The sequence below is a fragment of the Pinus tabuliformis genome, chromosome 2_2 (genome assembly GCF_031772625.1).
Source record: "Pinus tabuliformis cultivar Carrire ecotype Pingquan chromosome 2_2, CPIR1, whole genome shotgun sequence".
Taxonomy (NCBI): domain Eukaryota; kingdom Viridiplantae; phylum Streptophyta; class Pinopsida; order Pinales; family Pinaceae; genus Pinus; species Pinus tabuliformis.
The window spans coordinates 1,315,431,158-1,315,455,188 of NC_142300.1; the positions used below are offsets into that span (position 1 = coordinate 1,315,431,158).

Here is a 24,031-nt window from a genome sequence, read left to right on the forward strand (position 1 = left end):
CTAGGTGGCTTGTGATGTCAACAATGAGACCACCATGGGTTTCTTGTCCTGACTTTGAAGATGTTTGGATGAAAGATCTGAAAAATCTGAAGTATGCCCAATCTTATTCTGAATATACTCTGTTAATGGTGATACATAAACTTGATCTTCCTTAACCAAAGTCGACTTGTCCTTAATGGGAAAAGTAACCTCCTTGCGATGAGATGGGAAATGCTTCAGTGGACCGGGAGATCCGTATGTCGTGACAAACCCTTTGTGCTTTGGTCTAACCTGAAATCTTGGAACTTGTGTGTTTTTCAGCATTTGCAGTTTATCTTGAAGAGTGGTCTTTTCGATTCTGATGGCATCAATCTGGTTAGAGTGTTCAACCTTCATAGCATTGATTTCCTTGGCATGGCTTTCCTCCATGGTCAACAATTTATTCTGAAAACATATCTGACTAGCTTCCATATCTTTTATTAATTGCACTTGGTTTTCCTCCATGGATAACAATCTGTTCTGAAGAGAAATCTGACCAGCTCCCATGTCCTTCATCATTATGTTATGATTTACTTAAATAGTACTCATTTCTTTCTTCTGCATGTCAGTCCTCATAGCCTTCATCCTCTGAGCACACTTTTCTACTATGGTGGCCATGTGAGCGAAGTGGTTAATTTTCATGATTTCTATCTCCTCATCACGTTTTTCTATTTGGGCGTACAAAGTTCTCATATCCTTGGCCTAACCAGCTATCAATTTTTCTTGATTAAGCTCCACGTATTTTACCAGCTGCTTTAGTTTTTTAATAAGATGCTTATCATTTTCCCTTTCATTATCAATACTGATTTGACAACTTGTTCCTGCTTTTCCACTATCATGGATTTGTCTTGCAACGGTGCATTAGATTCATCATGAGAACATTCAAAATTCCTGCAATTTGGCATATTTTGATAAGGAGAATTGTCCTGAAATCTTTCATTGATAGTTCGGTTCTTTATAATATCACTTTCATCATTTTGCATAGTACTAGGGGTACAAGGAGAGCCACCTTGATGTCCATATCTACCTTTAAAAGCATTGATGATGTATGGTAAAGAAGCAAAAGAATCCTCAAGGCAATTACGAAACCAATCCAAAGCATCAGCTTCTAAAGAAAAGGCAAATAAACGCATCTTGACACCTTCATGATTACATTGTGAAGGAAGACAATATTTGGTTATTATATGAGTAAACCTGGAGAGATGCTTTCTAGCAGTGGCTAAATCACCAACCGAGAACAAGGGCAATTTATGAATGGCCTCTTCTTCCATATCATGAAGAAAGTTAGTAAAATGACATGGGGCAAACAAGTCATCCATGATGACTTGCTTAAAGGGATAAGGAGGGACCAAATGGATGCTAGAGAGAGACCTCTTATTCAAGTAGCTTCACCCACTTCTTCGAGAGATCATGTGCCAGTTGGAGCCAAATGTTACCCACCACTTTGTGGGTAATATCGCTAGCAGATATTTTTTTCTCCAAGATGGTCCTTAGCCGGCAACCGGCAGCCAGCAACCCCTTGTAGCCGTCAACTAGCTCATTGTGTGTTAAATTTGGCAACTAGGGCCAAACATCACTTTGGATAGCTCTTATGAGGCAACTGATATTTTTCTTGGATTCCTCTTTCCAAGAGGTGTAGAATTGATCTAAAGATCATCCCATTCTAACATGTACAAATGAAGTTATGAATTTATTTTGATCATGGACAAATTGTCAAAGTCGGCCAGCCATCAAGTTAGCCTCCTCTAGCCTTCAATGTTGCATATAAATACAAGGTACCTCCTACAGCCTTCAACGTTGCATATAAATACAAAGTGCCTCCTCCTCATTTTGGCATCTCATCTCATTCATCTTTATCTCTCTCATCTTGATTGGGTATGGACTTTTGGACCTCTCTCTCTCCACACATGCGAACGGAAGATTGTCTTTTCTAGCTGATGCGTTGACTAGATTTGACTGAAATTTCACAAGGCTGACTTTGCCTAGTGTTGACCCTGTTTGACTTCAGTTTTGTGAGGGAAACTTTTGTTTGAGCAGGCCATTGTTTTGGGCACAAAAACCAAGGCAGTTTGACCCTTGCGTTGACCAATGTTGACTACCCTAATTCATGTTGTTGCATTGAATTTTGTTGACAAGATTTCACTAGTTATTTTCTAACTATTTTGGGCTACATTATCTTGTTGTTGGAGGTCGAGTTGACCAAGGTTGACCGAGTTGTTTTGGAGGTCAATTTCAGCCATGTTGACCAGCATTGACTTTCTGGTTAGGGCTTTTTGTTTCTGTTGTTTTCACTGATCAGTTTGGGCAAGTGAATATTGTAAATTGTACTCTCTCTCTCTCTGAACTTTTGAAGAATTATAAGAAGAATTGATCAAGGGTTTCCCCACATTGGGGTGTGTCCCTATCTAGTGCCATATCTTGTGTCCTCTTGTCTGGGCTTGTCTTCTACTGTTATTGTTTATGTTCTATCTGCATTTTACTGTCATGTTGAGGTGATTGCTATACTGGATATGATATTGGGCTAATAAAGAAAATTGAAGTAAAATTGCTCTAAGCATAGAACATACCATTGTTATCCTAAAATTAACATTGTGTTATTTCTCCGCCACCTAAGCTAGCCATGTGGTCCCTCGCCCATCTTCCATGATCGTATGTTTGAAGGTGGGCCTCCCGAAATCTAAAGGTGTGCCTTGTCATTTGGACAATGAGTATTGTAGTTTGCTTATCATGGACACTTCTGGGTATGGATTAATGGTGGAATTCGGCGAAAAGAATGGGCTAGGTCTTTGCTTTTGTCCCCTAGACCCCTTTTAGGAATTAACCTTGCATCTTAGTCCCGTGGGATCTCTTTTACTAACCATTTGGTTCCAGGGATGGTATTTCACAGAAAACCACGATTTTGGTTGTGTGGTCCCACTCCCTTATCCGCTCATATTAGCTTCTTTCCATTCATTACTACCCCATCCATCATTTCTCCCACCTGGGTCCGCATTCCTCCATCATAGGGTTAGCTCGCCCCTTCCCCTTGCCCACACCTTGGGTCATGGCCTACAATGAAGCACGGAAGTTGATGCAACAGAAAAGAAATTTAAAAGCATATATGGCCACATTCAATAAGAAAGGTACCACAAAATGCAAAAGATGGTCGAGACAAAAACATTTAGCACGTCGGCAAAAACCAATACATGAGCTCTACCCCATCATCATGGCCATCACCCTAGTTCGTACAAGTTCTATGAGCCTTCTTCATCATATAGGAACCCATGATTGTCCCAACCCCTAGTGGGCAATGAGCCACCCCACTTTAAACAGGGGAATTCACTGCTATATCTTATACATCATGCTCTAACCCCTTGAGCCCCAAGCAGTGAATCAAAGAAAATCATAAAAAGGAAAAAAGCATATAAAGAAGGGTGGAAAAATCAAGGTCGAGGCACCTCATGTACCACGATTTCTCCCTCTTACACATTATAAACCCAAGTGTGGGCTTCCCTCTTATTAGCTACCCTTGTACCCCAGCATGTGGCCCAGGGTTACCCCTTCTCATCCCCTACTTCATTCACCTATATGTCACATGCCACCACCTTTTAACAGATGTACCTTAACTATATTATCCCCTTTAGAGGTAGAAACCACCTAATAGGATATTTGGTTAACCCATTAGGAGTTTAGGAGACATTAGCACATCCCGAAACCCATTATGGAAGGGCAAGCCATTATGAAGTCCCCACCTGTGGTCCATGATTATGTAAGCTCATTTACTCGATTTCTCTAATGACATGTGGTACTGGAAGGCTAGGGGACGCATTGGATCTTATGCAAGATTGCAGATGGTTTCCATTTGGGGTTTGGTCTCCCTATACGGGGTTCTAACCCTCCAGAGGGCGACATTAGCACATATAGGGTGAGCGTTGAGAGCCATGGGCCTCCACAGCAGCAGATTGCACTTCATGGATCCCCGCAACCATTCAGAAATTGCTCGTTGTTCACTTATTGGACGAGGAGGATACACTTGATCCATCATGCCCAGTTGGCCCCAGATCTACACCATACACTTGGCAGATCATCCAAGACTTGTATGATGATGTGGCATCACCTACACTATCATCTTAGCCCTTGCAGGCGACTCACAGGAATCATTGATTTGTTTGGAGACCCATGAGGACACTTGTGTGCCCCCACATGCCACTTGGAGAACCACATGTTATTACAAGGAGCCAACCCCTTGTCCACTGCTTTTGAGGGTCCTATTCTTCATTATGGCACCCATGGACCTCATTAGGCCTCTTAGAGGGCCCTACAACATGCATAGATTATTATTTGACCTCTTGAGAGGCTTACTTTTTCATTTATGGGCTAGTTCGGTGGGTTTGTCACCAAACGTTGTATTATTAGCACATTATTTTACTTTGGGGGCTTATGTAGGCCAAGGAGGCTAATTTGAACTCCTAAGATGTTATAAATACAAGTGAGGTGAGATCATTTCTCATCATCACTTTGGATTGGATCTCCCATTTCTTTAGAGAAATTCACACTTTTTTCTAGAGGATGAATTGGAGCATTTATGGATGAATTTTGATGTATGGTTATGGAGCTTCTCTATTGTCATTTGTGAATGGTTGGATATACTCTATTGCATGTCATTAGGAAATTTTGATGCTATCCCTGTTACTTTTGTCATATATGCTGGATTGGGATTTTCATTGTTTTAGGGCTAATTGTTGCATGCAAATTATTGCTTAATATTGTGGGATTGCCTCTATTATAACGTTCTCTCCATGTATGGGCCATGTAGTGTGAGCGAAATCTCCTAGGGGTAAAATCTGACCTTGATAAGTCATTCCTCTTGTGCACTTGAAGTATAAAAGCTGCAAGATTGCTTTCACTTGACCTAGAGGGTTTGTGAAGTAATTTTGAGGCCTCCAATGAGAACCAAGAAGTCTTACACATAATCGACATAGACTCCATTATCCCAAGGATTAAGGCATTGATCTACCAAGGGTGGTCACCAAACTCTTACTCTTTCACCTTCTCCCAAGTCTAGCCACATTAGGGTGACTAGGGCATCAATTTCCCGACAAGCTACCCACTGAAAAAATTCAATCTCCTAGGGTCTCCTGTGTTGGCCTTTCCTCTAGCCCTCCTCCAAATTTGAAGACATTCCGACGGTGAAGCTAGAAGAAAAGTCAAGCCCTAGCTTCCCGATCAAAACTTGCCCTGCCATCCCTAAGGCTAGTGCCTCATAGGGTCAAGACCACATCTTCAAGTGAAATTCTTTTCTTGATCCTTTCCCCCACTTGGTCTAGGGTAAGAATATCATTGGTTGCTTCACACCCTCCTCATATCCTAAACTGGGTCCACTTGGCCCTGTGTGGTCCCACTCTGTTGAAAGACCATTCTTCAAGAACCATCTGGGATACCAATTCTAACAAGGATTTTAGGGATTGGGAAACTCCTTTACAAGTCTTATCCAATAAACCTAAACCTCAAATCCTCTCCTCCTTTCCCCAGGTTACCTAGTACCTTGCCTACAAAGCAAGCAATCTTTATCCTTCAAATTCTGGGAAAGGGTTATTCGAGTCACTCGTATCCACTGACTTATTCTTCATTAGTGACTCCACACATACCGGGTCTCCTCCCAACAGTGAAAGTCCGTAAATAGAAGGTAGCCTTAGCTGAGGTGACAGTGGACTAAGACTCCATTTGTTCCCCTTGGCCTAGCATTTGCCCTTTAGGGATTCCCCTTAGGTCCTTTGCTAGTTTGAGTGGTAACATAACCAATGATGGAAAAAAGAGGAGAAGATTCCTTATTCACTTAAGATGATTACCTAATGATATAAGATTAACAATGACCTTTTAGACAATTAGGAATCTGATTTAGCAAATCCCTTATAGCCCTTCCTCAAGTATGCCAATATTGCAATTATACCACTGCTATAATTAGATTCTCAAATAACCAAGGCTTCTTGACACATTAGAGATATTCAAAATATAATTTGAGCAAATCGCTTAAATGCCCAAAATGATTAGATCTCCTAAAGAGAAGTGATAAATTAAACCATTCAATGTGATGCAACTTGAGACTAGAGTGCTTTAGGAAGTGAGCTCATGTGAGTGAGAGAATTAGGATTAAGACAACAAACGTTAATGCCTGAGAAACAATGTGACAATTTGTCTTAACAACAAGCTCTTTCAACAATACAGCATATACAATTGACAATCCCTATGCTAGCAGTAAGTCACTTATGCCAAAAGGATATTCAGTGAGCGTCAAATAAACTTATGACAACAGTCAAGCTACTCGAAGTTATAACAACAATAAATTACAGTGAGCAATCCATTATGTCAAAGTGTTAAAACATTCCAGTCTGCTTATCTCCTTTTCTTTGTTTAGATTAGAGAGAAAACATTGAAAAATATGTTTAAGCCACTGATATATGTAAGATCTTATGTATGTAGTGTGACAGTGATCAACAATTCATGAAGTAGGCCAAAAGAGAGCTATGGATTTTTCAATATGTTAAGCAACTTATATGTGATTTTATGGTGTTCGAATTAAATATTTGGCACTGTTATAAAGTAGTTTGTCTAGTTGCAACAAACTGTGAGGAGGTTGAGGGTTTAGAAGTCAAACCCTTAGGGCCTATGGCCTTGAAAATTTTTCCCAAATTTTTTCCAATGGAGAAACACCTGCAACAACAAATGTGTGATCCAAATCCTCTACAACTTCACCAAGAATTAGCTTAGAAAATTAAATAAACACCAACAATGACATAGAATGTAATAAGGGTAAAGGTGAGGCTAGGAGAGGGGACGTTGAGCCTTAGAGGGTTGTGGCTTAGTGTAGGAAAGGGAAAACAAGAGTGAGAAGGGGTTGGAAGCCCACGGTAGAGGCTAAGGTATGTTGGCGTAAGGCAACAAAAGGAAAAGGAAGGATGGAGAGGAGAGATAAGGAAAGGTGAAGGGCTGAGCGGAGGGAGCAGAGCGATCCAAGGGGCTAGAAGAAAAGGGAAAAAAACTGCGGCAGCCCGGAAGGAGGAGGCAAAACCCATAGAGGGCAGCGGAGGAGGTCGATGCCTAAGGAAAGCCTACGGTAGGGCTGCGTTTGGGTGATAAGGAGAGAAAATGGCAGGCGAGTTGCGAGGACAGGTGAGGGATGTCGTGAGGAGCTGAAGGAGGGAGGAAGGGAGCCGAGGGAAAAAAGGGTAGAGGAGAAGGTTGCGGAGGGCAGGGATAAGGCCTTTAGGCTTGCGACAAACTTGGAGTGAGGGGCAGCAAGCCACACCAAGGGAGAAAGGATGAGCAGAGGGAGGAAGAGCGCAAGGAAGGTTGAGCGGAAGGGAAAGGAGGCTACAACCGGCTAAGGGAAGGTTTTCGTGAGGGTTATGAGGGCAATAATGCCCACGGAAAAGAGAAGGAGGGCTACAACAACCTTTAGGAGGCTCAATTTGGCCTGTGGCCAAGGGATGGTGGTAGGAAATAACAATGGCTAGGTTCGGAGGGCCAACAAAGAGTAAAAATTTATCAAACTTCTGCAAATTTTCTGGATCTGCTTCAGATCTTGAAGTTCCACCTCAAAACACCACAACAAAAGATCCTTAAAGGCTCACAATTTTTCCTTGAGCCTAAGCATTGAAATTGGAGGAGGAAAAGGTGGTGGATCTTACCTTCCTAGGCCTAGACCCACCACTAGAAATTCCACGAAAATATTTCAAGGACTGAATCTCTTGAAGCCCTCGAAATTCTTCAGCTTTAACCTGCACAAATAAAATTACAAGACCCCAAAACCCTGATATATACAAAAAACTTAAAACCCCAATTAGAAAAATTATTTACATATTTAATTTACACATATACAAGGGCTTTGAAAAATATTTTTTTGAGAAATAAGATTTTTATGGCTATTTTCTTTGATAAATGGCTAAAAATGCTTTAGAAACCCCAATGCACATTATAGCCTTAGCGAAGATTTAATCCACCACATAAATATTCACGATCCAAGCAAAGTTGATCCCTACCCACAATTTGTGAACTTGGTGACCAAGGATTGAAGTACCTACAAACACTATACATTCATCTCAAGACAATCTACTAATCATATGGCGAATCGAATCACCTAAGATTAGCCCAAAGCTATCAATAGCATGATTTTATCTCCATCCAATGAAAAATAAATCTTACCATTTATCGGCACAACATAAGAAAGCCTGTAGTCAGTACATACCACAAATTAATGAACATCAACACCTCAAGTTGCACCCCAAAGTATTTATTATGATAGAAAAAATAGTTCCCTTCGGGACAATAGTTTACATGAATGCTTCAACAACAATTGCTTAGCCAAAAATCAGATGCTTAGAGACTCAAATGACTCTCTAATTTATAGATAAATCCTCCAAGTGGAAAAATAACAGCTCGGTTCTTTGATCCTTGTCAAAATAATCTCGGCCGTCGAAAAATACTTAATCATCTTTTCATATTAGCCGTTGAATTTTTATTTTTGAAGAATTTTTGAATTTATCATTTAATTCCATTTTTATTAGCCCAAAATTAGTTATTTTGAGCTAATTTCCCCGAAATTTTGACTTTGACTTAACCACCAAGGTCTAGACTCCAAGGGTCCAAATTTTCTTGAAATGGAAGGCCTTCAAAAGTTTATTATTTTAGGACTCACGAATTTTTCCACTTGGAGAATTAATTTTCCTAAGACAATTTAATTTGACTCTAATTAATTAATTTTCTAGCTTAGGATTTAATTTTATTTTGCCAGAAAAATTAATTAATTAACACATGAGGGAAATTAATAATTTTCCACCCTCATTCACATAAGATGTTTACATTTACAACCCTCAAAGGGGGAATACACATTTGGCTTAGATCCTCGAGACCTATGTTGCGGGGGAGCGCCCCCCCCCCCCCCCTCGAACCCACTCCCGAATCGCGCTCCGGGTGGGAGCGGCTCGGGAGCGCGCTCCCTCAAAAAAATTTACGCTCCCTGGTCTGTTAGGAATCGCCATAGGGAGCGATCACTCCGGCGCTCCCGGAGCGATTTTTAACGCCCGGGAGCGATCGGGGAGTGATCGCTCCCGGGCGTTAAAAAGCGCTCTGTGAGCGATTCGCACAGGGCCGGGAGCGGGTCGGCGGAAAGAAATTCCGCGGACCCGAACAAAAAAAAAAAAAAAATATTTAAAAGAAATTTGGTTTTAAAAGGCCAATGGGCCAAAAAAATATTCATTGTTACTTCATTGAGCTTGAGTTTGGAGCTGGAGCAAGAGCAAAGGAGCGAGGAGCAAGTGCTGAGGAGCAAGGAGCAAGTGCCAAGGAGCGAGGAGCAAGCCTGCAGAGGTAAGTAACTTAGTAATTTAGTTAGTTTCGCTGGTTAGGTAGTAATTTAGTTAATTTAATTTAGCTTATTGAGTTTAAAAATCATGTATTTAAATTAAATTAATTAGTCCCAATAAATTAAATTAATTTGCAGATTCAAGAATCAAAACCCTACAATCATCAAACACCATGGACCTGGCTATATTTCTTGGCATTTTCCTCTTCCTAGTCCCTTTTATGGTTATTATGGTGCTGGAGAGTAGGAAACGGAGGGGCCAACCCCAAACTGAAGAGGGGGATGAAGAAGCTAGAGAAAGTCAAATGGGTAAAAACCCCGGTGAGGAGGAGCTGGAGGAGGGTGAACATGACCCTCAAAAAACTAAACAAGACCAAACTCCATTGTGGAAATATGTTAACAGGGCTGAAACAGGGAGAGGGGGTGGAACCACTAAATTTCATTGCCCCCATTGCAACACTGATTACACAGGTTCATACACCCGTGCTAGAAGACACCTCTGCGGGAAAAGGCCATGGGATGGAGAGAAACAAATAGGAATCAAAACTTGTACAGCGGTGTCAGCAACGGATAGAGCCAAATACATAAGGGAAGAGGAGGAAGCCCAATACAGAACAAAAAAATCAAGGGGTTTCTTTGAACCAAGCTCACAATCACAAAGAACTCCTTCAGCATCCTCCAAGGCAGTGGATATGGACATGGAGGCACAGGGTCATCATCTTTAAGGCGTAGAACCATATCAGATTTCCTTGATGAGGGGTGTAGGAATGATGTGGATTCAAAAGTTTACAGGTTTCTCTATGCATGTGGGATACCATTCAATGTTCTTCACTCACCTTATTGGCACAAAATGGTTTCTGCCATAAATGATGCCCCTAAAGAATACAAGAGCCCTGGGTATGACAAGGCAAGAACCGTTGGCCTTGATCATGAAAAAGCAAAAATATCACATTCTTTGAATAAAATGACAAATTCTTGGACTGACCATGGGGTGTCCATTGTATCTGATGGATGGACAAATGTAAAAGGCAAGCCATTGATAAGTGTTCTTGTTGTGTCTGTTAGTGGTCCCATCTTTCTAGCTGCACATGATTACTCAGACAAGTTCAAGACCGCCATCAACATTGCAAAAGCATTACTTGAAACAATTGAGCGTATTGGCCCATACAATGTCATCCAAGTCATCACTGATAATGCTCCTAATTGTAAGGCAGCGGGAGCAATTATTGAGGATAAATACCCCAACATATTTTGGTCTGGATGTTTGGTTCACACATTGAACCTTCTGTTGCATGATATTGTCAAAAACAAAAATGAACAATACCAATGGATTGGTAATTTGTACAAGAAAGGCAAACAAATGATAAAATTTATTACAAATCATAGCAATACCCATGACCTTTTCCGCAATCACTCGAGATTGGAGTTGCTGAAGATTGCGAAGACTAGATTTGGTAGCTATTACCTCACCTCCAAGCGCCTTTTGAAGGTAAGAGAGGCATTAGCTAGCATGGTATCAAGTCCACATTGGCAGGTATTAAAGGAAAGGGCTACAAATGCAGCTGACATGGGAGGTTTTGAAATGGTGGAGGAGGCCGCTCTTGATGGGCAGTTTTGGACAAGTGTGAGGCAGGTATTGGATTTCACCAAGCCAATTTATCACATGATTCGGTTTGCAGATACAGACAAACCAGTGATTGGCGAGGTGTGTGAGCAAATGGATACCATGTTGGGGCAAATAAAAGATATTGTTCATAGTAGAGATCCCAACTTGTACAAACTAATTCATGATTGTGTGTGTGAACGGTGGAATAAGCTTAATGTTCCACTACATTGCTTGGCGTATATCCTTACGCCAAAATACTACTCTACATCTTGGTTGGGCCAACCTGCAGTAGGGGGTGGGGTTAGGACCAAACCCCATTTAGATCCAGAGGTAACTAAAGGATATTTGGAAGCATTAGAAAAGTTGGTACCTGACAGGGAGGAATGTGCAGCTGTGCGCCTTGAACTAGGCAGATACTTCAGTGGCACTAGTTTGTATGGTAACTTCCATGCAATGGACGACAAAGATAAATTTGAATCTGTCACATGGTGGGAAACATATGGCGGCCACGGACTTTTGCCAAAATTGGCAAAAAAAGTTCTTTCAGAGGTTGTAAATTCTTCTTCTGCAGAGAGGTGTTGGAGCACCTACAGCTATATACATAATGTGAAAAGAAACAGACTCAATGAAAACCGAGCAGAAAGCTTGGTTTATGTGCACTACAACTTGAGGTTGTTGAGTCATTATTGTGATCGAGCTAATGAGGATCCCACATATAAAATTTGGGACAATCACCCAGAGGATGACAATTTGGAGGATGGCATTGTACATATTGAAGAACTAGAAGAGGAACTTGTAAGGGATGAAACTGAAGCAGCTGCAGCAGCCATGCCACCTCCACCTCCACCTCCACCATCCAGTAGCAGTGCTCGAGGTCCGAGTCTTGTTCCTTTGCTGTCGCCACCTCCATCTACACCCTCGCGTGGAGGTTCTAGTTCTAGTCGTCGGTCTGTGCGGGAGACTCCTAGAAGACCACCACGACCTGCTTATACTCCTGGAGACTCTCGTGGCAAGGGCCACATGTAGATTTACAGTTTACTTGTCTTTTTTAGTTTCTATTAGACTTTAGTTTTCATAACTGTTGAGTTTTGAGTCCTTGACTCTTGACTCTTGACTCTTTCATATCATAATGATATTTTTTGTAAACATTATATCACTGTGACAATGAAAATTTGAAGTTTGAAGTTGGGCCTTGGCAATTATAACTCATTTGTAATGATTGTGAATTATGAATATGATGCTTTGTGAAAGACTAAAGTTGTTTCATTTCATCTCATTATTCATGTTTCATTTTATAAATTTTTAACATTTCATATCATCTTAACAGTTAGAAGTTAGGACTTAGAAATATCTTCGATATTACTTCTTGTAATGGTTAAACTTAGCTTACAAGTACAACTTTGGTGATCAATGATGATAAATGTTATTGAATTTTCAATTCTGAAAGCTTGAAGTTGAAACTTTAAGATTGAATTTGATGAATCATGATTTATAAGACTCAATATGTTGCAGTTGTAATATGTATTTTACTAACTTGTGGACATGGTTGATGACGATTATAATTTCTAGATGATTGATGTGATATGGTTCAATGATCAATCTATGTTTTTTTATGTTTTTTATGTCTAATTCATCATTCTACATGTTTTTGTTGACATATATGTATCAAAAATTAAAAAATATATATATTTTTAAAAAATCGCTCCCGGATTCGCTCCCAAACCGGGAGCTTCTGAAAATGGTCGCTCCCGCTCCCGTTTTCGCTCCCGCTCCCGCTCCCAAGTAACATTGCTCGAGACACATACCCAATTCTGCGACATAACATGATCTAGTAGACCAAGTGATTTGTAATAAAATAATTTAGCCAACTAGCTTAAATTATTCCCAAACCATTTTTACATAAGATTCAACTAGAATACTAGGGCTCACCTAAGACTTTGACGAAGAATTCCCCCCAGCTTTAGGGTGAGGTTGGAGGGAAAAACTTTGTCAACCATCTGTGTTTAGAAACACACGAGTCAGTGAAACGAAAAACCTCCTACGATGAAACTTTTTTTCCAAAATAATGGGCTTACATAGGTTGTTACATACATTCAAGGTCTTACTAGGATCATTTACATTACATAACCTGTCGAATGGGTTTACAATGACACATAAGACTGCTGATAGATGATCTGATCTTGTTGAAAGCAATTGTACTTCCGCTTCCTTGAAACTTTGACAAATTGAGTGCAACAGGTATGAAAGATGCTTCTAGAGACTCAAGGGTATGATGTGAGTCTAATGAGTTTGATGTATGCAAAGGATCTAGGTGTTGAGTAGCTTCATTATTCTGGAGTAGTTGATCAATTGTAATTTTCAGCTTTTCACGAATAGAGTTCAACGTCGCCATTGCCTCATTTTGAACCATTATTGTTGCATTATGATTTCGATCCACCTTATTTGAAAGGATTGCATGATCCTTTTTAAATTCGTTATGATTCTGCTCGAGTTGATTCTCTATTCTCTTTGTTGTTTCTTGGAGCTCCTTGATTTCTTCGGTATGTGACTTTATTCTCAAAATCTATCATTTTTTTATTAAAGACGCTCATCGTCATTGACAATGACATTGATCGGGTGTGTGGTGGAGTATATTTATCCATCTTAACTCGAAACTTAAAAAAATAAAAATAAAAAAATTATAACTTGAACCTATTTTTTTAAATATATATTAAAATACTTATATATATTTTATAATATATATATATATTATTTAAAATATATATAAGTATATTAATATATAAACATAAATATATATTAATATTTTAATTATTAAAATTATGAACTAGGGAATCAATTTAATAAGGGTTACGAATGGCAGAGAGATAGAAAATGGCATTGGATAGGTGTGTCGTTCGAGAGGTGATAGGCCGGTGAAATGGAAGACACGGCAAAGAGAAATAGAAGGTGGATATGACAAGGAAGACGGATTTATCAGCATGATGTTTGGTGACGGAATGCAGGGGTTGTCGAAGGATTACAACAGTGCGGGGAGAAGTCAAGGTGTTTACAGTGCAACAAAAGGCGATAGAGTCGAAGGTGGAGACGAGGGTGACGAGAGCGGAAGATGACGGAGACAAAGGTGGAACAGGAGTGCGGCAGTGGGAGTCGATGGCAATGCAGGGACGACTAGGGCGGTTACAGCACAATGGTTGAGTCGCAACAATAAGTGGCAGCGGTGGACGGTGGCAAGAGGAGGAGGTGACTAAATGACAGCAATTGACTGAGCGAGTGCAACAATCCTAACAGATAGGGCTGAGATTGCTATAGGGCTCTCACGAGGCTCTGATACCAAATGGAGCGTATAGCTCAGTATTGACAGAACAAAAGATATATTTTTATTAATAACAAGAATGATTGATGCTTACAATTGTGGAAGGCCCTGGCTTAAATACAGCCTGGGAGCCATTACATGAGGGGCCACGATCTTTGATCGTGCCCCTTAGTTTAGAAAATTAAATTAAATAAATTTTTACGTAGCATGTATAGTGCACAAGTTTAGAATTATTTTTGGAGTTATCATGTGGTAATTTTCCTCCAAGGAAGGTGCCCACATGCTGAGACCCATAGTGATATGTTGGGAAAAAAGCAGTTGGTAAAAAATTAAAAATAAAATAAATTATCCTAATTTAGCATACCAAGTTCAGCCCAAACAGTGCAGATTAGAACAATCATTAAAAACATAAATTCAGGACCAAATTATCAGTGCATCCTTCATTCTTATACACCATCTAAGTCTCCTCGCCAATTCATCATCTAGTCTTAGTGTCTAAGTCTAGGAGCTACTCTAGTTTATCTTTTTAGATCACCAAGATCTTGAGCAATGACTATTATTCCATGCCCCCTACAGTTCCTTGAAACAAGCTTATATTTGTACCAAATTTGTGCAGTTGTATATCTGACTAATGAAAGCAGGTTATTTTAATCTATGAACTTGTCTTTGTTTTATGATTCAGTTTTAGGGATTTTAGTTACCAAGAGTTATTCTATTATCACCTTGCTGATTTACATTTTTCAGACATTCTCCATCACCTATTCAATTTGGCACTTGTACAAAAATTATAAATATCCCATCATTTCATTTCTAATAACTTTTTGTTAATTGGTTGCAATTATATTTGGGCAAAACAGGGCACAGCCCTGGGAAGTTATGACAGGACTGTTTATGAAGATATCCAGCAGAGGAGGATGCCGCAGCCTGCCATGCATGCTTTGAACCATATTTGACCAGCATGGAGTGTGCACCAGTTTAGAAATATTTTGGAGGTTATCATGTGGAGGCACCCAACATGCTGAAACCCTTAGTGTTATCTTGGGAAAAAAGAAGTTGGAGAAACAAAAAGCCTAATTTAGCATACCAAATTAACCCTGAGCAGTGCACATTAGAAACAGCATTAAGCATAAATTCATGACCAAGTTATCAGTGCCATCCTTATTCCTCTACACCATCTAAGTCTCCTTGTCATTTTATTATCTAGTCTTAGTGTCTGAGTACAAAAGCCACTCTAGGCTATCTTTGTAAATCAACAAGATCTTGACCAGTGACTATTGTTCCATGTCCCCTATGGTTCCTTTGGACAAACTTATATTTATACCAAATTGTGAATTTCTGTCTCAGATTAATGAAAGCAGCTTTGTTTGATCTATGAAGTTGTATTTTGCTTTATGATCTCAGATTTAGGGATTTTAGGTAGAAAGATTTAATCTAGTATTACCTTGCAAATTTATATTTTCCAGACTCTCTCCATCACCCATTGAATTTGTCCCCTAGCACTCTTAAAACAAATCAGAATATAGAATTTCCTTTTTAAGGCTTGCAACCTTGGAGCTAGCATGCACTAGTTCCAAAGAGATATGGATTGTGCCAGTGACGGGCACCTTCTCTACATGTTCAATCGACCCCCTTGGGACTGATTTCCCAAAGGAACCATTTCAAGTGATTGAAAGTCGGATCCATTAACTTGCAACAACTATTCTGGACAGACAGAACTTTCAAACAATTCCCTTGCTTGGCAACTTATAAATAGTACTATATAATGCCACACACCAAGGAGACATGCAACAATCCTTCCATTTTTATCTTGCTATATTGAGAAAATGATCAGCAAAACATAGAGACTCTTCAAACATGAAATCCAAACTTACATTTCCAGAGCACAGTTCTGCCAAGATACAACCGAGGGACCAGATGTCAATTTTTTGATCATATGGCAGGCCCAAAATGACTTCTGGTGCACGATAAGAGCGTGACTGTACATACGAACATAAGTGATCTGTTTGAAAGCAACTGCTCCCAAGATCTATAACTTTTATTTCACACCGACTGTAACTTTTTACAAGAATGTTTTCAGGCTTCAGATCACAGTGAATAAGTCCTAAATCATGCAAGAACCCCAAAGCCTCCAAGCATTGACGAGTTATAGACTGCAATAAAATATATATATATAATAATGAGTACAAACAAACTGCCTTCAGAGCATCCAAAACAAAAGTGGTAGTAGCATATGGTAAAGGTTAAGCTACACTCAAATAGCCATATTTTAGAAAGCAAACATTTAGGATGCAGTATCTAGAAAAAGATAAGGTAATAATAATTGACAATATTAAAAATGTATTTAATAAACAAGTTACAAGCAACATACCTGTAAACGAGGCATAGTGAAATAAACCTCCCCACCTGATTCTTTATTGAATTTTTGGAATTCATATAGATTAGCTCTCAGAAGTTCACATACTATAAAAAGATGCTCCTGTGCATGTTAGAATTCCATCAGTTCTGTTATAAGATGTCAAAACCATAAAAGGGCAGCTGTAATTTCTATATTTAGTGTTTAACCACAAAATTATTATAATCTGATAAAGCCATACAGATTTGAACAATTAAACTAAATGATTGAATTCTGCAGGTCTCATCTCCCTTTCCCAAGCTCGGTTTTCAGAAATGAAATCATACATGTTGTTAGGATATTCCGACACATGGGAAATAGTTAAGTATAACTTGGTCTAGTGTAGAGTTAGGTAAAGTGTGTTTCTTTATTATGTACTCTTGTAACTTACAATCCGACGGTCACGATATGTTCTAGACATTAAGTGATACAACGGTTCATTCTCTCCTTGGTATTACTGACACTTGATCCGTGGCTTAACACCCAATTGGTCCATGATCTCTATTTAAAGAGCATGGAGGGTCATTTGTAGGGTGACCGTTCATGAGAGAAACTTATGTAAATTTTCTTTCTATAATTAATAAATTACCTTAAGTGGCCGCGTTGACTCAGGCCGTGGACTGTTTCCCTCTTTGAGGGTTTTAACCACGTCAAGAATACTGATGTATTGATCTGCGATCTGTTTGTGAGCAGTGTCCTTTGGTGTTCTATCTGAGGAACTTACCCTATAAATTCCTACATGGTATCAGAGCCATTTGAGGGCTACATCCATTGGTGATCTAAATTGGAAACTTGTACAGCTGCATCCGCTTGTCGTTCCCTAGATCTACTGTTTTTTACCGCTTTCGGGCCGAGATGACTGCTCTATTGTGTTAGGAGCATTTGTTCCAGTGAAGAACCCATTTCGGTTCACACGAAAAAGTTTCCGGTAGCCCTAACTATGTCATTTTTAAGATTTGAAGGTATACAATGTTTATTTGCAATTTTAATTATTTATCTCTCTCTTTATTTCGGTTTATTTATCTTTCTGTTTTTTATTACCTGATCTATACCTTTCATTTCTGTGTATGCTCTTTGCCCCGCGACTCTGTGCAATCTGGGCAAATCAGAAACAGAAAGGAAGAATTTTTCTCATTCGTATGCTCTTTTCCGCCACGTCAGAGTGTGATCTCGGAAAATCAGAAACATAGAGGAAAATATTTAGTTTCCGACGAAAGCTAACTTCAATCCATAAGGTTTGGTTTTTTTTGTATGTCCGCGTTGGGTTGTGTGGTTTTTTGTTTTGTAGGTAAAAAGGGCTTTTTCAAATAAGCACGCACTCAAAGCTTCAATGACTAAAAAACTCCCCCTTTCCTCTTTTCCAAAAATTACTAACCTTTTATACTAACTCACTTGGTCCAAAGTTACTTTATGAGAATAGAAGCCTTGAGTTCAAGTCTTTCTTTTTGCTGAGTTACTTTTTCAAAAAGCACATGTAACTTATGTTTTAAAGTTACTTTATGTAAAAGTATTCTCACCCATTATAAAAAGTGAATCACTATAATTCTAAAGTCTCTTTATCTTTTATTTAAGTTACACTTTAATGGGTAGCTCATAAAGTGCCATTGTAAAAGTGACTTTCACTTATCTATAAAAGTGGGTCACATAAAATCTTTTTTTTTTTAAGTGAGCTAATTAGAATAAGTTTGGAAAGGGAGGGGATTATTTTTAAAATATAACATTATCATTCACTTCCGCACATTCACACACTTCATCGGCATCTTCAATAACTTTTCTTCAAAAAGCCATAACTTCTTCATCCGGAAACCGTTTTCAAAGCCGTTTTCTTTATCGGCCTAATTTTTCGAGAACTTTCCATTGGAACACTTAGTTTCAGCATCTACAGCTTCAGTTTCAGTTAAAATGGAAAGTCCATGCCAAATTATTCTTGACAGCGCCAACTACTTCCAATGGTGGTCCTACATTGTGGATTTACTTAGAAGTAAAGATCTTTACAGAATAACCTCAGGCCAAGAAACTAAACCTAAAGATAAAGATAAGGCATCCAAATGGGAAAATGGGCAAGATCAAGCATGTGGGTTGATAGGGATGTCTATTTCTCCAAACCTTAGATTCCATATCGCAAAACTTGATACCCATAATGAAGCAATGAAACAGCTCACTAAAGTTTTTGGAATTAAAAATGAAATTAGAGCCCATCAACTCAAAAATGAGTTGCTTACGTTGGACCCCAATAATTTTTCTTCCATTGAAATTTTTTTGTCCAAGTTCAAGACCCTTAGACTTCTCTTAGAAGGTGTTAAGGTTAAGAAAGAAGATGGTAGCCTTATCTATTCCATTCTTACTAAGTTGGGACCAGCCTACTCTGTGTTTGTTTCCACCTTCCATTCTACTAGAGAAGCCTTTATTTCTCAAGGACAAGACTACAAGTCCCCCTCTTTTGATGCCTTTTGTGATTCTTTAATAAGAGAACAAGAAAAACTCTTACATCTTGGTCTTCTTAATCTTGGAAACTCTTCTAAGAAAGCCTTAACCGCCCACCGACAACCAAATTCAAAGAATCCTAAAAAGCGATATCCTAAAAAGAATGGTCCTAAACCAAACAAGGGTCCTAAGCAATTTCAGTATCAAAATGAAAAATCAATTCAACAAAATGATAAGGCAAATAAAATCAAAGGGAAGAAGACTGATAGACATTGCAACTTTTGTAATCGAGATGGCCACTTAGAATCCAAATGCTTTAAGAAGATGGAAGCCTTGGAAGCAGCAATGAAGAAGCATAACATCCATTTGGAGCACACTTAACCTTCAACTTCATCTTCAAGCATAGCACTTTTTGCATGTGGTTGTCAAGCATCTCGGTCTGGTTATGCACTAAATGTATCTTCTTCTTCTCATTCTCATGAGTGGCTCACTAATTCTGGAGCTTCTTATCACATGGCCAAAAACAAAGCCATGTTTTTTTCTTTAAATGATTGTAACACCAAAAATATATATGTTGGTGATGATAGATGTCAGGCCAGGAGGTAACTCCTCAAATGAAATTGTATTATTCATTTAGGTTGTTCATTATTATATACAAGAGGGAGTGACTGTTCAGTTTTATCTCCCAATGACTCTCCATTTCCTCTATTATTTATTTACACTAATTACAGCTGTTCACTCAATCCCTATGATTAGGTGTCAACATTCCCCCCTTAATCTGAAGGGATGTTGGGGGTCCAAGCATAATTTTGAATCTTTCAAGCTTTTCTCTTCCAAGCGCTTTAGTGAAGATGTCTGCAATCTGCTCATTAGTGGAACAATGGCGAAAATGGATTGTTTTGGCCTCAACATGATTTCGAATCAGATGATATTTTGTATTGATGTGCTTCGTTCAATCATGGAACTTTGGGTTCTTGGCCAACTTTATTGCCGAGGTAATGTCAATCATGAGTGGAGTCGATTGTACTTGTTTTACCTACAAATCTTCCAGAATTTTCCTGAGCCACACAATTTCTTTTGTTGTCTCAGTTGCTGCCACATATTCAGCCTCTGTTGTGGAATCTGCTGGAACTGATTGTTTGCTTGATCTCCAGGAGATAGCGCCTGATCCAAGACTCAGCATAAAACGAAGTAGATACCCCAATTTCTTTGTCTCCATCGAAGTCTGAATCAGAGTATCCTATGTATACTTGAGTCCAAAGTCTTGAGTTCCCTTCAAGTACTTTAGAACTCTTTTTGCAGCAGACCAATGTCCCTCACAAGGCTTTTGCATAAACCTGGAGAGAATTCCAACAGCAAACGAAATGTCTGGTCTGGTAGTAGTCAGGTAGTTGAGACTTCCTACAAGTTGTCTATACTTTGTTGCATCCTCAAATTCTTTTCCTTCAATGGATGTGAGCTTTAAGTTTTGTTCCATTGAAGTAGTCAGAGGATTGCATTCAGTCATGCCAAGATAATAATGAACATAGCCCAAATCAGTCATTTTGTAATATTCCTAACCCATAATATTCCTCAAACCCCAGCAAAAACTCCAACCAAATATGTGCAAATGATATAATAACCCAGAAGTGATAAAATAACAATGGAACAGCATATAATAATGTAAACTGGAAATATAAGCAGATACAAGAAATGTAGCGAGAAATGCTAAGCCATTTTATTATACTGAGCAATAAAATGAGTACAAGAGATGATTAGACAGATGGCACCTCGACTTGCACAAGGCAAGTGAAGAAATACTCTCAGAATGACAAGAATGGCCTCTCTGCGTGGATGTTGTTACTGTGCTACTGTTGCTGCTAGGAAACAAATGATGATTTGGGGTTGCTCCCCTCCTTAGAAAAAACTGAAACTCTGGATTCAGGCTCTACTCAAGAAACCCAGAAAAACCCACCCCCGAAAATCACTCCCCTTAGGGTTCTGCGCAGTTCCTCAATGCCCTGCGCTGCCACTGAAGAAACCCCTCTAAACTCTGCCTGAAACCCTGCTAAAATCCTCCAATGAGACAAGAGTTGGACCTCTGCTGAATCTCCCAGCATAACTCCACCTGCAAACCCCAATCCAGCACTACAACCAAAAAGAACTGCGTCTCTCTCCAAGTGTTGCGCAGTCCTCTAAAATGTTGATGAAACTGCTACTGAAATGCTCATAAAACTACTACTAAAATGCCGATAGAAATACCTTGCCCCAGCAGGCACTCGAAGTCCCCCAGGGCTAAGGGTGAGATCTCTAAACGAAGACACTCAATGCACTAAACAGTGCTGCAGACCAGCTAAACAGCAAGCGTGCTCAGAAGTCGAAATGACTAGCTCAAAATGCACATAACTGAATGATCAAAAATGAGGGGGCTCCTATCTATTTTATAGCCTCTGCCTCTCACAATCCCTAGGCTCACCTCCTCCTGTGTGATTCCCTTCTTGCCACGTGTTCTTTTCCTCCTGCGCAGTTCCTCCATGTGTCTGCGTGGGCTCCATTTCTGCGTTCCCCTTTGGCCCCCTTGGCTCCCCTTTAAGTCACAACGTTGTGTTACCTAGGAAGTGACTTTTAATTCTAAATTGAGTTATGTTCCCCCTCGTCACTTTTTATTTACAAATAACTATAGAAGGTAAAAATTGAACAAAATCGAATATTCCAATTAGCCATAGCTAATTAGGAATATTATAGTCTCCCCCGGCAAAATGTTGTTTGTCCTCAAGCAACTAAAGTGATGGATGTTGTAAGATCTTCTCACTCTCCCAAGTGGCATCCTCATCCGGCAAATTGTTCCACCTCACCAAGAATTCTCGGACCGTCCTGCTCCGCAGCTGCCTCTCCCTAGTGTCAATGATAGCCTCCGGCTGCAATACCAAATGCCCCTCATCATCCATGGGTGGTAGCTCATCTGTCACGGTCACCTGCTGCCCCAATGCCTTCTTCAGGCATGATACATGAAAAATGTTATGAATCTCGCTGCCCCTCCAACTCATATGCAACCTGTCCAATCCTGCGTATCACCCTGTATGGCCCATAAAAGCGGGGCTTGAGCTTCTCAGCCCCCTTCTGCTTCAATGATGACTGTCGGTATGGCTGTAATCGTAGGTAGACCATGTCCCCTACCTCGAACTGCCTCTCCACCCGACCCCTGTCGGCATACAGCTTCTGCTGGTTCTGCGTTGTAGCCATGTTATCCTTGAGAGCTCGGAGGATATCCAAACTCTCTTGGACCCAAATCTTGGCTCTAGGAGCCCTGCTATCACCAAACATCACGTCGACAAAAGATAAAGGATGATACCCATATAAGGCATAGAATGGTGACATACCAATGGACATGTGATGAGAAGTATTGTAGCAGTACTCCCCCAAGTGCAGCCACTTCAACCATGCTCGTTGCTGCCCACTGACATAGTTACGCAAGTAGCCCTCCAGCCACTTGTCTCCGTCTACCCATCCGTCTGTGGGTGATAGCTGGTACTCGGTGTCAACTCCATCCCCACCAATCGGAAAAGCTCATGCCAAAACCCGCCCATGAAATGGCTGTCACTGTCACTGACGATGGTCTTAGGAAGACCATGTAGCCTGAAGATCTCCCTGAAGAACAGCTCGGCCACCTGTGCTATCGTATAGTGTGCGGATATGGCAAAGAAATGTGCGTACTTCGTCAGTGGATCAACGATGACAAAGATACAATCCTTGCCCTGTATCATGGGCAACCCTGTGATGAAGTCCATCGAAATGCTCTCCCATTTCCCCTCCGGAATGGGAAGAGGCTGTAATAAACCCGCGGGATGGCTCATCTCTCCCTTGTTTCTCTGGCAAACATCGCACTCCCGGATGTGTTGTAGCACGTCCTCCTTGAGGCCCTTCCATAAGAACCTCTCTCTAATGGCCCTGTAGGTTTTGGTAAACCCCTGATGTCCTGCCAAAGGTGAATCCTATGATGCCTGGAGTACCTTCTTCTTGAGCTGAGACCCCTCAATCAAGAAGATCCAGTCCCTGTAATAGATGATCTCATCGATCACCTTGTACCTGTCATCTGCCACCTGCCCATCCAGAACCTCACATGCAAACCTGTCCTTAGAGTACTCTGCTAAGAGTCGAGGCCTCCAATCTGTATCTAAGCTCATAAAAGACAATGTGGTTGGTCTACGTGAAAGGGCATCTGCTACCACGTTGTTCTTACCCTTGACATACTCAATGTCAAAGTCATATGCTTGGATCTTACTAATCCACTTCTACTGCCTCTCCTGTAGCTGCTTCTGCTCCAAAAAGAACTTGAGGTTGTTGTGATCAATCCTCACCCTGAACCTGTTGCCTACCAAATACTGTCGGTACTTAGCCAATGCATGCATGATGGCCAGCATCTCCTTGTCGTATATGGAATACAAACTCTCGTGCGGAAAGAGCTTCCGGCTCTCAAATGCTATAGGGTGACCTCCCTGCATCAATATTGCACCGATCCCCTCTCCCGACGCATCACACTCCAAAACAAAAGGTTGCGTAAAATCTGGCAACACAAGCACTGGGTAGCTGCTCATAACCTCCTTAAGCCTGTCAAAGGCTTGCTGCGCTGTATCGGACCAACTAAATGCCCACTTCTTCGTCAAATCTGTCAGGGGTGCAGCAAGCTGTGAGAAACCTTTGACGAACTTCCGATAGTAAGTGAAAATGCCAATGAATCCTCGAAGTTCCGTCACGTTTCTCAGCTCCAGCCATTCCCTGATGGCCCTCATATTCTCCTCGTGGACCCTCACTCTGTCCACCCCTATGATGTGTCTCAAATACAACATCTCCGTCAACCCACACTCACACTTGGAGCGTTTGGCATAGAACTGCTGCTCCTGTAAGATACGCAATACTGTCTCAATGTGCTGGAGATGCTCCTCCCAAGTCCTGCTGTAA

The 24,031-nt window shown here is 40.3% G+C and overlaps 1 protein-coding gene across 3 annotated transcripts in view; it reads right to left on the reverse strand.

Moving 5' to 3' along the window:
- The window catches only part of LOC149198367 (uncharacterized), a 170,107-nt gene that overhangs the window by 62,345 nt on the left and 83,731 nt on the right, over positions 1-24,031 (reverse strand). For 2 of the 3 annotated variants that reach the window (XM_089406158.1, XM_089406160.1), the window contains exons 5-6: positions 16,646-16,753; positions 16,149-16,427 (exon numbers count right to left, since the gene is read on the reverse strand). In XM_089406158.1, the coding sequence (XP_089262284.1) occupies positions 16,149-16,427; positions 16,646-16,753 (387 nt within the window). The remainder of the gene's footprint in view (positions 1-16,148; positions 16,428-16,645; positions 16,754-24,031) is intronic. The other variant, XM_089406159.1, reaches the window with a different exon arrangement.